This window comes from Cheilinus undulatus, linkage group 13 (assembly GCF_018320785.1).
Source record: "Cheilinus undulatus linkage group 13, ASM1832078v1, whole genome shotgun sequence".
In the NCBI taxonomy this organism is placed as follows: Eukaryota; Metazoa; Chordata; class Actinopteri; order Labriformes; family Labridae; genus Cheilinus; species Cheilinus undulatus.
In genome coordinates this window covers 27952752-27965735 of record NC_054877.1, presented here as the reverse complement: position 1 = coordinate 27965735, position 12984 = coordinate 27952752, and the positions used below count along the sequence as shown (strand labels likewise).

General features: G+C 38.2%; 1 protein-coding gene across 4 annotated transcripts in view; it reads right to left on the bottom strand.

The window, feature by feature from the left end:
* Positions 1-312: 312 nt before the first annotated feature.
* Positions 313-12984, bottom strand: part of kcnab1b (potassium voltage-gated channel subfamily A regulatory beta subunit 1b) — a 66680-nt gene continuing 54008 nt past the window's right edge. For all 4 annotated transcript variants that reach the window (XM_041804227.1, XM_041804230.1, XM_041804229.1 and 1 more), the window contains 6 exons: positions 4725-4810; positions 2437-2557; positions 2244-2338; positions 1999-2119; positions 1824-1912; positions 313-1737 (listed from right to left, as the gene is read on the bottom strand). In XM_041804227.1, coding sequence (XP_041660161.1) covers positions 1648-1737; positions 1824-1912; positions 1999-2119; positions 2244-2338; positions 2437-2557; positions 4725-4810 — 602 coding nt within the window. In that variant the 3' untranslated portion in view covers positions 313-1647. The remainder of the gene's footprint in view (positions 1738-1823; positions 1913-1998; positions 2120-2243; positions 2339-2436; positions 2558-4724; positions 4811-12984) is intronic.

The following is a 12984-nucleotide window of genomic DNA, read 5'->3' as shown; positions in this document are numbered from 1 at the left end:
GGTATTGGACTTTTTTATGTTTTTATGTAAGTCTCTGACATTCGTTAAAGTGTTTTGCTAATGTATGTTTTTTTTAATTAAAAAAAAGTACATTTGTTTAAAACTTTGTAAAATTGTGACAGACTTTGTAATTCTGTGTCACACGTCAAGGCCACCTTACAAAGCAGATACATTTAAAATGATCAAATACTTTTTTATAAAAACAGGAAATTATTTCAAGACTGCCTCACTTCTTTCCAGCAATTAACAAAAATTTTACAGCAAAAAGTCACACAGAAATCCAAGCAGCACAGACAACCATAGACTGTTTCAAGTTTTTACTGCGATTTACAATTAAAATCAGCTACCAATGACTACTAGCCTAGTTAATCATCTAATTTCATAAGGGGCAAACATTATAAGGCATCCATGACATTGATAGAAAATCACTATAGATCTTTAAAGCATATCACATGATAATTATCAGCTCTTTATTTGCATGTACAAATCTAATGAACAACACTTAAATACAGTTTTAGACAGACAGAATTCAACAAAGACAATCTCATAATGTAAAACTTAAATCAAAGAGAAATTGGGTACGAATTAACCGTTTTCCAGGCGTACTGACTGCAGGAGTCCATACGGACTGGTTTGGAGTCCCTTCATAAGCTACATGGCTTTGTTTTTAAATCCACAAGCTCCACCTTGGGATGATCATCACCCCAGCATCAATTAGACAAATGTTTTAGCCACAATGCAGACTAAAATGAAAGACATAACAACTGACAGACAGGCTGGTATAGTGTACACTTGAAGGGGTTAAAGGCTCATAATAGGAATTCATACTGTGCTGTAATTTTGCATAAGTGAAAAGAAAAAAAAGAGAGGAGACGCTAAAATCAGTTTAACGTAGCTGCTTATTCAGGAAAATATATAACAGTCAGTACAGATGTTTTGAAATATATTCTAGTATAACTTAGCTCTCTTGGTATTAGCAATAACAGAATTTCAGTTCATCCAGTACTGAAATGATTCATCACATTGACAGTTCAGCTCCAGCTGCAATGGGAAATGTTAGCAAATCATCCAATCTGCCAAGGCCAGGTCCAATTGCACATGTCATTGATTTTTCCCCCCACATCACAATTGTCTAGTAAGATTGATTTCTGGGACACTTTGAAACACCACTTTTTCCATGCAGCTTTGCACTGCGCTGCTTAGAGCTTATTTGATACTTTATGGAGGTAAATGGCTCTTATGTCTCTTTTCTTGATACACAAGGACACCCTTATCCAGGAAATCATGATAGTCATGGTAGATAGTTGAGATTGCAGTAAACTACTTCCCCTTATTCTACCCTCTTCTCGAAGAAGAACATTATTACACTCCATAAAAATAATCTCGATGGCTCGTCTTACTGTTGTTCAGTCCAGTGGTCGGCTGCTTTAGCTGTAGCATGCATGTTTTGTCAAGTAGCTCATTCTACAACAATGAGTACTGGTTGATCTTCATAGACAAGGAGCCAAGCGGAGCACTTTACATAGTCACACATACAGTCATACACGCACACAAGCAGAGTTGGGCACGCACTTATGGTGCCATGGCTGTGAGGAGTGAGCTTTGAGAAGCTGTTTGAGCATAGTTCACTAAAACATTGAGTCCATTTTAATGATGATAGTCCCTTTTACTGTGAGGACGATTTCCTAGTATATGATCCACTTCAGAGGCGATGCCTGCAGTCATCTTTGGAATTACCTGCACGAAAAAGAACACTAGATTAGTGGTGTTTCATCAGACAAAGATGATTATTATTATTCATGATTACAGTTTAATCTTCCTACCTGAATGGCTCCCAGGTTTTCTGTTAGCTGAGCTGGATTGGAGGACCCCAACAGTACTGAGCTCACGCCTTCGTTCCTTAAGCACCAGGCTAAAGATTGTGGAGAGGAAAAAATAGTTTAAAGTTGTTATCAGGTTTTTTTGGCACTGAGAGGAAAGTAAAATAGAGGGTCTTACCAATGGCTAGTTGTGGTAAAGTACATCCAAGCTTCTCTGCGATATGAGACAGTTCCTTAAGCTTGGCTTGCTGTTTCCTACCATCCTCACTCATTATTTTCTCTCTCAACCACTGGTATGGCTAGAAAGGCAGTAAAACATAAGAATAATTATTCAAAATTAGGCAAAAATAACTTAAGCTATGTTACCTTTTCCAACTAAGGGTGCATGGATTAGACAGGCTATCAAAAAATTCCTTCCCTTACCTTCAATGATGCCCTGGAGGACTCTGGGACACCATTTTCATACTTCCCAGTGATAATTCCACAGGCCAAAGGGGACCAAGAGACCACACCAACACCTAAGATAGATCATAGACAACTTAGCAGCAAGATAGTAGATTTATCACAGCTCTGCAGTTAAAACACGATTTTCCTCAGGCATAATTGACTAATTTACCTATCTTATGATAAAGCTCAGGCAGCTGGGTTTCCACTTTGTCCCTCTGGAAGAAATGATACTCTGCCTGCTCGCACACTGGTGGAATGAGATTAAACTGTCTGGCCACAGAGTATGCTTCCTAAATGAACACAGAGAGGGGATTAAAGAAAGGTAAGAAATGTTCATGAAATAAGAGGAATTCACATTTCAAGAGTTTCCATGCTGTATGTGGCATCTTGCTGAGCATTTCTAACATATTACCTCATTTGGATCTTATTATCTGATCCGATGAATTAGAATTTGGAGGTTTTTGGCCAACCCTAAGAGCCTTCAGAGATAAACTTAATAATGCCTAAATGTTATTATATGCACTGTACAATCTGTCTTGTGATTGGAGCTTTAGTAGGATTTATCATTTGATAAAATATTTCTTAAAGACTTCTAATTATAATTTTGCTCCAGGGTTGTAATTGCAATCAAAATTTAACCAGAATTTCTGATGTTAACCGTGATAAATCTCCACTTTGTGGCACTTAAAACTGTTTTTTTTTTTCATTTTGGATTTTATACAGTCTTAAACTAAGGGTACTGTTTGGATACGGACATGATTTTATTTTGAAAGAAAATAAGGAACTTCAGGTATAAATGTGGACTAAATTATTAGTCCCCTATGGAAATTTTACTTAAAAAACTATTTCTGAAGTGCTGTTAAACAGCACCTCCTAATTTTATTTTATTTTTGTTCACATTATTTTACTTTGCACACTTAAACAAAAACTACCAGGGTCTAAAATATTAGCCCTCTTGATTCTAATGGTCAGTTGTGTCTATATTTTGACAGCCCGCAGTTGTTCGTTGTAGTTTTCAACAAGTCTCAGACATGTTTCCTGAGGAATCCCATCTCATTCTTCTTTGGCCAATCTCTAAAGCTTCTCCACATCTGATGGTCTCCTGGCATGGACCTTGGTCTTCAGCTCACCATACAGAATTTCAATTAGATTCAAGTCAGGGCTTTGTAGTCAATCAACAACATTTACTTTGGTCTTCTGGAGGTAGTTCCCCACCGGGATCCACGTACGTTTTGGGTTGTTGTCGGGTTGGAAGACAAAGTGTCGACCCAGACCCATTTTTATCGCTGCCTGCTTCAGGTTTTCTTTCATACTCTTCATATATCCTTCTGTTTTCATGATTCCTTTCACCTTTACGAGATTCCTAGTTCCAGACACAGTGAAGCATCCCCACAGCATAATACTTCCACCGCCATGTTTCTCTGTGGGGACGGTGTTCAATGTCAACTTTCAATGCAATGTCTCTATGGCTAAAGAGCTCCAGTTTGATCTCATCTGACCGACGGACATACTTCCAGAATGCAAAATCTTTCTCCATGTTGTCCTTAGCATACTTCAGTCTGGCTTGAAGGTGTCTCTTTTGCAGAGGTGGTGTTTTTTCAGCCTCTCAGTCCATTCCTGTGCAGGGCTCTAGTGATTGTCTTCTTTAGAGACTTGACTAAGTCCTTCACTATGGTCTCTCACTAGTTTTCTTTCAAAATCTTTCTCTCCTTACCTCTGCTAGGCTTGTTCTGTACTGTGTGGCTCTCTCTGAATTTCTTGAAGATACTTCTCACTCCTCACTCTTGACACTTGGAAACGCCGTGATAACATCCTTCTCCTGCTTTGTGAGCATCAACAACATTTTATCTTTGCTTTACAAATTTGGAGCATTATAAAGTTAAAAAGCATCATTAAACAACAGTGGTTTGTGCTATGGCTCAGCTAAAATGTTTAGTTCTAAAGGGAGGTAATAATTTAGACCCTGGTAGTTTTTGTTTTCTATGAAATTTTTTTTCCCTGTGCAAAGTAAAAAAAAAAAATGTAGCATCAACAAAACTAGGATGTTTGGAAAAGGCGCTTTACAATTCCTTGCTCTGTTTAACAGCACTTAGGAAATACTTTTAAAAATACTCTTTTTGTCATCATCGGTAGATCAGAGATTATGGAAAAAATTAACTTGTTGAAGATTGAGAAGGAAATAAGGGAACAGTAAAAAGTGAAATGTTTGATATCACAAGATGCAGATAACTCTTGGCTTGTCCCCTGAGATATCTGAGAAATTTTTTTTTAAAGTGGATTGACACAATAAGCAGTGGTGGACTTATTTTACATGCATGTGATTAATCAAGATTAAAAATATTAAAACATTGTTTATGGATGTTAATTAATCACTATTAATGTATTGATACCAACCGCCCTCACTTTTATTATTGTTCTCTATTTATGACAAGCACAGAGAATTTTTTTGTTGCTCACCATAATCTCCATAGCAGACCACCGAGATGTTCCCCAGTACATGGACATCCCCTGGTTGATGACATGTGTCATTGCTCTCACTATCTCTGTTAAAAAAAGAATAAAGAATGTGAACATACATGCAGAGAGAGCACTACAATTGCAGCTTTATAACTCACACAAATATTGGCACATTTCTAAAATACAGTCAATCGGCAACATTTTACTCACATTATGTTCATGTTATATGCACAAAATACTTCATTCAGTATCGTAAGAACCTTGCTTCTTCACATTCAACACTGAATTCTCACAGAAGACTAAAACAATGCAAAGAAGATGATAACACATCTGAGAAGCCTTTGCCTGAGCTATCATGAAGTTGATGCTTGAAGTGCAATCTCCATCTTTGTGAGAAAGGTTTGTGTCCTTTTAAACTCTTGTGTAAGCAGATTTTCTTTGCTGGGGTCAGACGACATTGTTCAGCCAAACGCTGGAGGGGTTAAATGAAAAGACTCAGCCAACCTTAGCAGAGTAGGCTTGCTTGTGCAGTAGAACAAATCAAAGCGTGGTATAACTGTGGGGGTAGAAGTCAGCTGCCACAGTAGCCTTTAGTGGTGTGTGTATTTGCTGCTATAAGGATGCAGCAAGGAAGCAGAAGAGTAGATAGGTAAATATAATTTCTTTTATTTATATGAGGTAATAAACACTGATGCAGTCCCAAAGCAGATTTTAGTGAAGGATATTTCAAAAAGGAGGAGGCAAAGCAGCCATTACTTTGAAAGGGCATCTGTGCTATGCTGCTCACACTCTCTAATTACTGCGGGAAAAAAAGCAATGTCACAAAGTGTATCATGCAACTTCTTTTGTAATTGCACTTAAAATGCATTGATGGAACATCTGCTTAGTTGCTAAGTACAACACAAATTCTTGAGGTGAAATAAAGAGCAGAACAAGAGGGTGAAGAGATGTGAGTACAGCAGATTGTGATTAAAAAAGAGCAACTCTTTCTTCATCAGTTGTTCTCTCTCTGTGGACCAAATTGTGGCTCAGTGAGAGACGGAGAGCAAGTGTGCGTGTGGGTGAGGCAGGTGCGAGGGTAGAGGAATAACAGTACATCTGCTCCAAAAGGGAAAGAGAGAGAGGCAGGGAGAGAGGGATTTGGACTGAAGGAAAAGCCGTGAACGAAGAGTGAACCTCGGAGGCACACACGGTTCAGATTAGTTTGTGAATATATGAATAATCCAAGTGGATACCAAAAGATGACTATGACACCTTGATTCATGGCAACATCCAGGCTCAACCTACAGGCCAGTCTTGACATAAAGTCTATGAGTCATAAATGCACACAACATACTGAGCCACACTGATTGGGTGCTCAGGTGAGATATGCAGCACACACCATCAACACCCCACTCACATAAACCCACTGCAGCTTTTCAAGGAGGATGATGTGGGTGAAGTTGTGGGCACATGCACGTGGTGATGTGTGCATGTAGGGCAAACATTATCTGTATTACTGTGCCATCCAGCATATGAAATTGGTGCACAATTTAGATGTAGAATATAATCAGCCACCTTCACATTACCATTTATATGTAGGGTTAACATCGGTCTCTTGGAGGCTGTACTCCTGTCCGCACAACAAATATACCCTTTAGGGCACTAATAAAGAACCTTGAACCTTGAATCTTGAAGATCAGCTGTAGAGATTACAAAAAAGTTTGACTTTTTGAAACTGAATGGAAAATGACACTGCTTCTAGGCTGATTTCTCATCTGATTTAGTGACCATTTCCCTTACAAAAGCATCGGTCTTTAGTTTTTTCTAACTGTTAATCAAAGTCACCGACTGTATAACATGGATGACACTCCTCAACCCCTTTTGTTGTACAGAGATGAAACCAAAATATATCCATCACTGGCTCTGACATACATTTAAAGCCAGAGTTTGCTTAGTCAGGATCAACCAGAAGGGCTGTGGTATCAGTGTCATGCCACTTTGATAACCAAAAGTCAGATTTAATATAATTAAATGGCAAAGATCCCTCAGGTCCATTCAATCCACAGTCAAACAGATTCTTGTGGGTTTGAAGCAGACACTCACAGTTATGGTGAGTTCAGTGACCAAGGCCACTCATAAGGGGGGGGATAAAGGAGTGAGCTTTCCGGGGTCCAGCCAAATAGGGTTCCCAAAGAGGCCAGGAAAATCCTAATCTATTGTAAAAATAATCTGTGATAATAATATTTCATTATTATACTCTTAACCTGAATAATAACCATTCTTATCAAAGCAACGAAAAATGACTTTTGATTTATGCTGCGGTACAATCTAGAAACAGAATGACCTCTATATTGAAAATGTTAACAATGTGGAAGAAATTAGTGTCTGACTTTATAGCTAAGCGGTGATGTGCACAAACACCAGAATGCTACAGAGTTGGTTCCCAACCTGGGGTCTGGGCACCCCCAGAGGGGTGCCAAAGATCGCCAAAGATGTACAAGGAACAAAACTGAAAACAGTGGTTGGATTTTCTTTTTTTCAAATTTATAATCTCAACAATTCTAAATTTCAGTTCAGGTGCATTTACGACTTTTAAGGTTAAAAAAAGAAAACTTTTAAACCTGACAATTAGTTCGATTTTTTTTCTTGAAAATAAGCAGCTCCTCTTTATCATTGCAAAAATGCAAAAAAAAAAAAATAAATAAAAAAAAAGAAATAAAAAATACCCACCCCCCAAAAAACAACAACAACAACAAAAAAAAACGTTATCACAACAGTAATATGAACATCAGGACCTGATAACTGATTGACTTACTTTTCAGCTCTAAAATTAGGTAACTGTTAGCCAGGTTGCTAGTATCAATGCTACAGAACCAGCACACATTATTATCATCAATAAATCACAACTTGGGATGGCCCATTCTCTGGGTTGTTCAGGGGCCTGGCAAATTCGTTGGGCAGGCTTGTGAGTGACTCTTGAGTTCAGACCTTTGCACACTGAGCCAGTTCTTTTGAGAGGGACCCAACTGCAGTCAAGATGGCCGACATGGGCGCCACTATACATCCAATCCATGCTGGAAGTCCCAAGCGAAAGTTTCTTCTTCGTGTTGGACTCAGCTGCCAGAGTTTGTCAGTCTTTTTCGCGTCTAAGCCTGACCCTTGGTGCTGGATCTCAAATATATCACCTTCCCCACTGCCTTACCCTGAACCTAACCACTCGGGTTTTAATGCCTAAGCCTAACCTTAGACCTACGGATTCCCGGTTGAGACTTCCGGTATGGATTGGATGTATGTCAGCCATCTTGTCTATCAAGATACTCTTGGTTCTTTTTGTGTGACATTAAAAGCCGTTCAGAGGGTTGTCTGACTGAGCAGTGTCTGCAGCGTCCTTTCTCTCACTCTAAACTTTATCTTAAACACTGTTCCTAACCTTTGATGTTCAATCATAGAACATAAAAGAAATTCAGGCCAAAATTTTAACTCACAACCACAGACAGTAGTGCTTACAAAAGTGTGAGCCAGTGTCTGGTGGGTCCCAGAGGTACTGTAGGTGGGCTGCAAGAAGTCTTTTTTAACAACTAAAAATAAAGAATATACATACAGTGCTTAACAAATTTATTAGACCACCTAGCATATTTGTCTCAGAGACCATCCAGCATCATGAAGTGCTTTAATGCGGAGTCTTTCATTTTCAGTGAGCTCTCCACGTTTTACCATTTTGAACGGGAATGAGGAATTTCAAACTGAATTCACCTTTTATACCCTAATTTGAGCCGTCTCACTGGGCTTCTCTGAGAAGTCAGAAATTAATCAAGCATAACGTTCAACCACTAAACTCTTTTTTTTTTTAAATTTGACATATTAATCAAGAAATCTTAATGTGCTTTACTATTTTTTCAGTTTTTGTGTAAATCAGTATATTTGAAAATTCATGGATAACAATAATAATTGTATTTTAGCATTAAAAATATCATTTGGATTAAAGAGCTTCTACATATTGGTGTATTAACCATTGCAGAGACATAATAAATGATTTTGGTGATTACCAATGCTGTTTATTTGGGCAGCTGTGGCATAAACCTTACTTTGGGTGGTGGTCTAATAAATTTGTTAAGCACTGTATATATCATATTTTAAATTATTATAATATACTTAGTTACAGGGGTGGAAAACAACTATTTCCTTCTACCCATATAACTGTAATTGAGTGGTTTTTTTACTTGTACTTTTTGAGGACATTTTGAAGTCTTCTTTTTACCTCACTTAAGTAAGTTTGACCAGAGTTTGCATACTTTTACCTTAGTACACCACTCTTGTACTTTTTCCATTGTTGACAACATAGTAGCACATAGCAAGAAAATGATTTCTGATCACATCCGAAATCAGCTGTTGTTAATTAAGTCAGTCAAATCATCATAATGTATATAATCTTTATCAAACGTATGGATTGGTGTGGCTACCAGCATGCACTGCAGCCATAAAGAGGTTAGAGGTTAGGTGAAAGCATTACATCAGTGGATTGATAATTGATAGATATTTTGTTAAAGGAGCTTTCGGTTGTTAAGATAATCTGACAGGTAATGTTATGATTGAAAACATGGCTGGGACATTGAGTGCTGTAAGATCTATGATTTAAATGTTATAACGCTTTCTGTAATTGTATTTATTTCCCTTGATATTCGATTAAAGTATCCATTCATTCATTTATTTGAATGTACATTCTTTTGATTTATTGTAAGTATCTTTCCTGAATGACATATTACAGAGAAGACCCTTTGGGGAGGAGAGGGTAATGGGATTAAGAAAAATAGATCTACATTTTTGAATTTCCCCTTGTGGGAATAATAAAGCTGTATCTTATCTTTGGCTTATTTCCCATATGTTAACATGGAGAGAGTGGGTTCTTTGACCTATACCAGAATGCACACAGGTAAATTTTTGCAAGCCCAAGTCAGGTCTCAAGTCTCTTGTGGTTGTAATGAGTGTTCTATGGTCTGCTTCTGACATCCAGTCTGATTAGACCACTGCATCATTACATCTAAAGTTCAAAGCATGTACTGCATTATCATCATCAACGATGGGTGGGGTAGCCATTGTTGTTATTGTCTGTGGCTAGCTGGCCATGGCATGCACATATGTACAGTTACACAACACATGATATGACAAAAAGGGAAAGAGCTATGGGATCTCATGATGGACAAATGTCTCACTGACTCAAGACTTGACTTGGACTTGTGATTTGGAACTCATGTACAGTCTCCACTCAGTAATGTGTCCGTCTTAAGTGCGACTCGAGTCAAAGCGCAGACTTAAGTCGCCATCTCTGACCTATACTGAAGCCAGTCTATAGGGGGAGCTCTAAATACTTTGGGTTAACCATAACCAAGGTTTTTGTAGTCCATCTTTCCATAGTCAATGACTAGAGGTATATTAAAGCAAAACCAAGGTGGAATGTACATTCAGCCTTGGCCTGTCACACCATCATTGACAGGCTTGTCAAGCCACAGGACAAAAGTGTAACGATGACAACTTACTCTGTCATCAAATGTGATCACTCTTGGTTCAGTGAAACAAAACCAAATCAGACTGAAATGGCCACAACCAAAATGCTAGTCTAAATGCTTCAGGAGGGGGAATCTCAAACAAACTAGTTCAAAGCTCTTGCTGCAACCACTTCTTTTATAAAGTAACCAGAGGTGCAAAAAAGTAAGACTATCATAACATGGCACTAAGTCAGGGTCATTTGGTCGGAGCGTGCAAATAAAAAATTTAGGTGTCATTGTTATCCTGCTTTTGCATAGATTGCAGTGGTTGATATGTCACATTGACAGGCCAATGAAGCCTCAGTTCTACAACACTGGAGATGAAGGATCTGAAAATGAAGCAAAAAGGAAGATAAATATTGAGAGACTGACTGAGTGAGATCATCCTGTGGTGGTAATCCTGCCTCTTAAAGGAATGTCCTGCCTGCATGGCTTGTCTTCAGTATATGATGTAGCAGTGCCATTTCATTTGCTTTCCAGGGAAAATCTCTTGACTGGAGGATTATTATGAAGTCTATTTATTGATGTTATTTCTGCTCTTCTCCTCAGTGTGTTCTGCCTTTATTCACTCTGTCCAGGGGATTTTTATATTTTGTGACTGAATGGATTCAATTTACTGTGTATCACTCCATCAAATAAAAAACAGACGCTGAGAGACGGGGTGGCATTGTGTCGAGAAGTAAACAGTTGACTCTGCAGGCCATGCTGTGCCTATTAAAACAATGAGATGACAACAGTACAGACGCTTAAGGCATCTTCTTGTCATATCTACTTTAAAATAAGCACTTATACAAAGATAACAACCCAATTGGCAACATATGACATATTCCAGTCAGGTTTAGTCCACCCTTAGAGGAAAATGATGCTGTCGTGTCTCCATAAGAGACATCTCTCTAAATAACAAGCTAAAGAGAGGAATCATGCAGGATAAAAAGCCAGGAAAGAAAGGAGGAAGTTGGGTATCTGTGCAGCATGTTGGCCCTCCTGCTGGATATAAGCAGGAATAAACCAAAAGACAAAGCAAGTCAAGAACAAGTTGTAGGGGGAGAACACACAAGAGAAGGATGACTGGGCGGAAAAAGATTGTTGTGATGGTAACAAAGGGAGACTCTGCAGCCATGACATCACTTTTTTGTGACCCCAAGGGGACACGGTGTCTCACACAAAGTCGAAAAGCATTAAAGTCACAAGGGCAAACTCAACACAAACCCTAACAAAAGTCTGCACAATGGTAGTAGTAGTACTCACACACACAAACTCACGTTAACACACACCTGTTAGTAAGCTCCACAGCTGTTTTCATAAGATAAAAATGTATGGAGATTTTATTGGTTCAAGCTGTTTGTAAATGCATGAATAGATCCACAAATGCATAAAACTGCATTTGCAAACATGCACACAGATATGCAAATACGTACACACATGAAAATACACAAAAGTCATTATTACAACTGAGATAGGGCTCTCAGTTGGTTTGCTGTTTACATGTCTTTTGCTACATACGTTAAACCCACAACCAGGTCCAAAAATGTTCAGTATGTGGTTAAGATTTATTAGTTCAAAGCCTTAAGGTGCTAACCCTCTGAATGATGAACTGTAGTATAGCCGGAATCAGAATACATAGTGCAGCCGTGTTGGTTCTGTGAACAAACATTTTGACAAGAACACTTCATTGATGTGCTTTTTTAAAATGTAGGCAACAATGGAAATTGCATAAAAATGCCCAATTGCTTTTCTTTGTTTAAAGATTCAGATAGAAGGGCCATATTAGCCACCTATAGCCACTAGTTTCAATCAAAAATTTAAGAAATACAAGTCAACAAAGATTCTGATAGAAATATTTATCTTGTTATGTTTCTACAACTTGGTCTTCATACATTTTATGGTATTGGCATGTGAGTGAGTGGAGTTGCTGAAATTTGTTACTCATTTATGATTAGTCCCCAGAGTCACATGGTACGGCATGATCGACATGTGATGACCAAATGGTCTCCAAAGCCTGTGTGACATGGACGAGCAGGTAAGGCATGTCTGATTGGTCTCCAAATTCACGTGACACAGATGCAGTAAAGCCAAAACAGTCTAGAGGAGAGAGGCAGGGAGGCACTCGGTGGAGACGGAGAAGAGGTGGTGAGATGTATTTTAAAATACTCATTTGGGATTGATACTTTGCTAGAGAGATTGATACCAAAGAGTACTTTGTAAATATCAATATATCGATACTGTAGTATTGATACTCCCACCACTATCAGACACCCCCTCCTTGCAGACCCCTACAGTAAAACCCAGCATCCGTCAGAATGGAAATATATTCTTAAGCTTTCAGAATAAAATTGGATTAGACTTTCAGTTAGGGATAGGTTAGGGTTAAGATACGGGTTAAGACACTGAAAGTTAAAAGTCAAAGACCTGACCTGAAAAACCTGATTACAAAATGTTTAACAGCCTGCTTACAGGAAAAAAAAAAAGCTTTTCCTCCATGAAAACACTCTAGCTAATACAGCTTAAGCTAAAGTAAATGGAGCTATGTTAGCTACGTAGTTAGCATAGCTAAATCTAAAGCTACTGAAGCTAAGTTAGCTATGTAAGCTACATTGATTACGTAGCTGTCTCTAAATCAAAAGCTAACTAAGCTTTGTTAACTACTTTGGCAATATAACTACATAAATAATGTAGCTAAAGCAAAAGCAAATGAGGCTACATTAGCTACATTAGATTATGCTTCATTTGCTAAA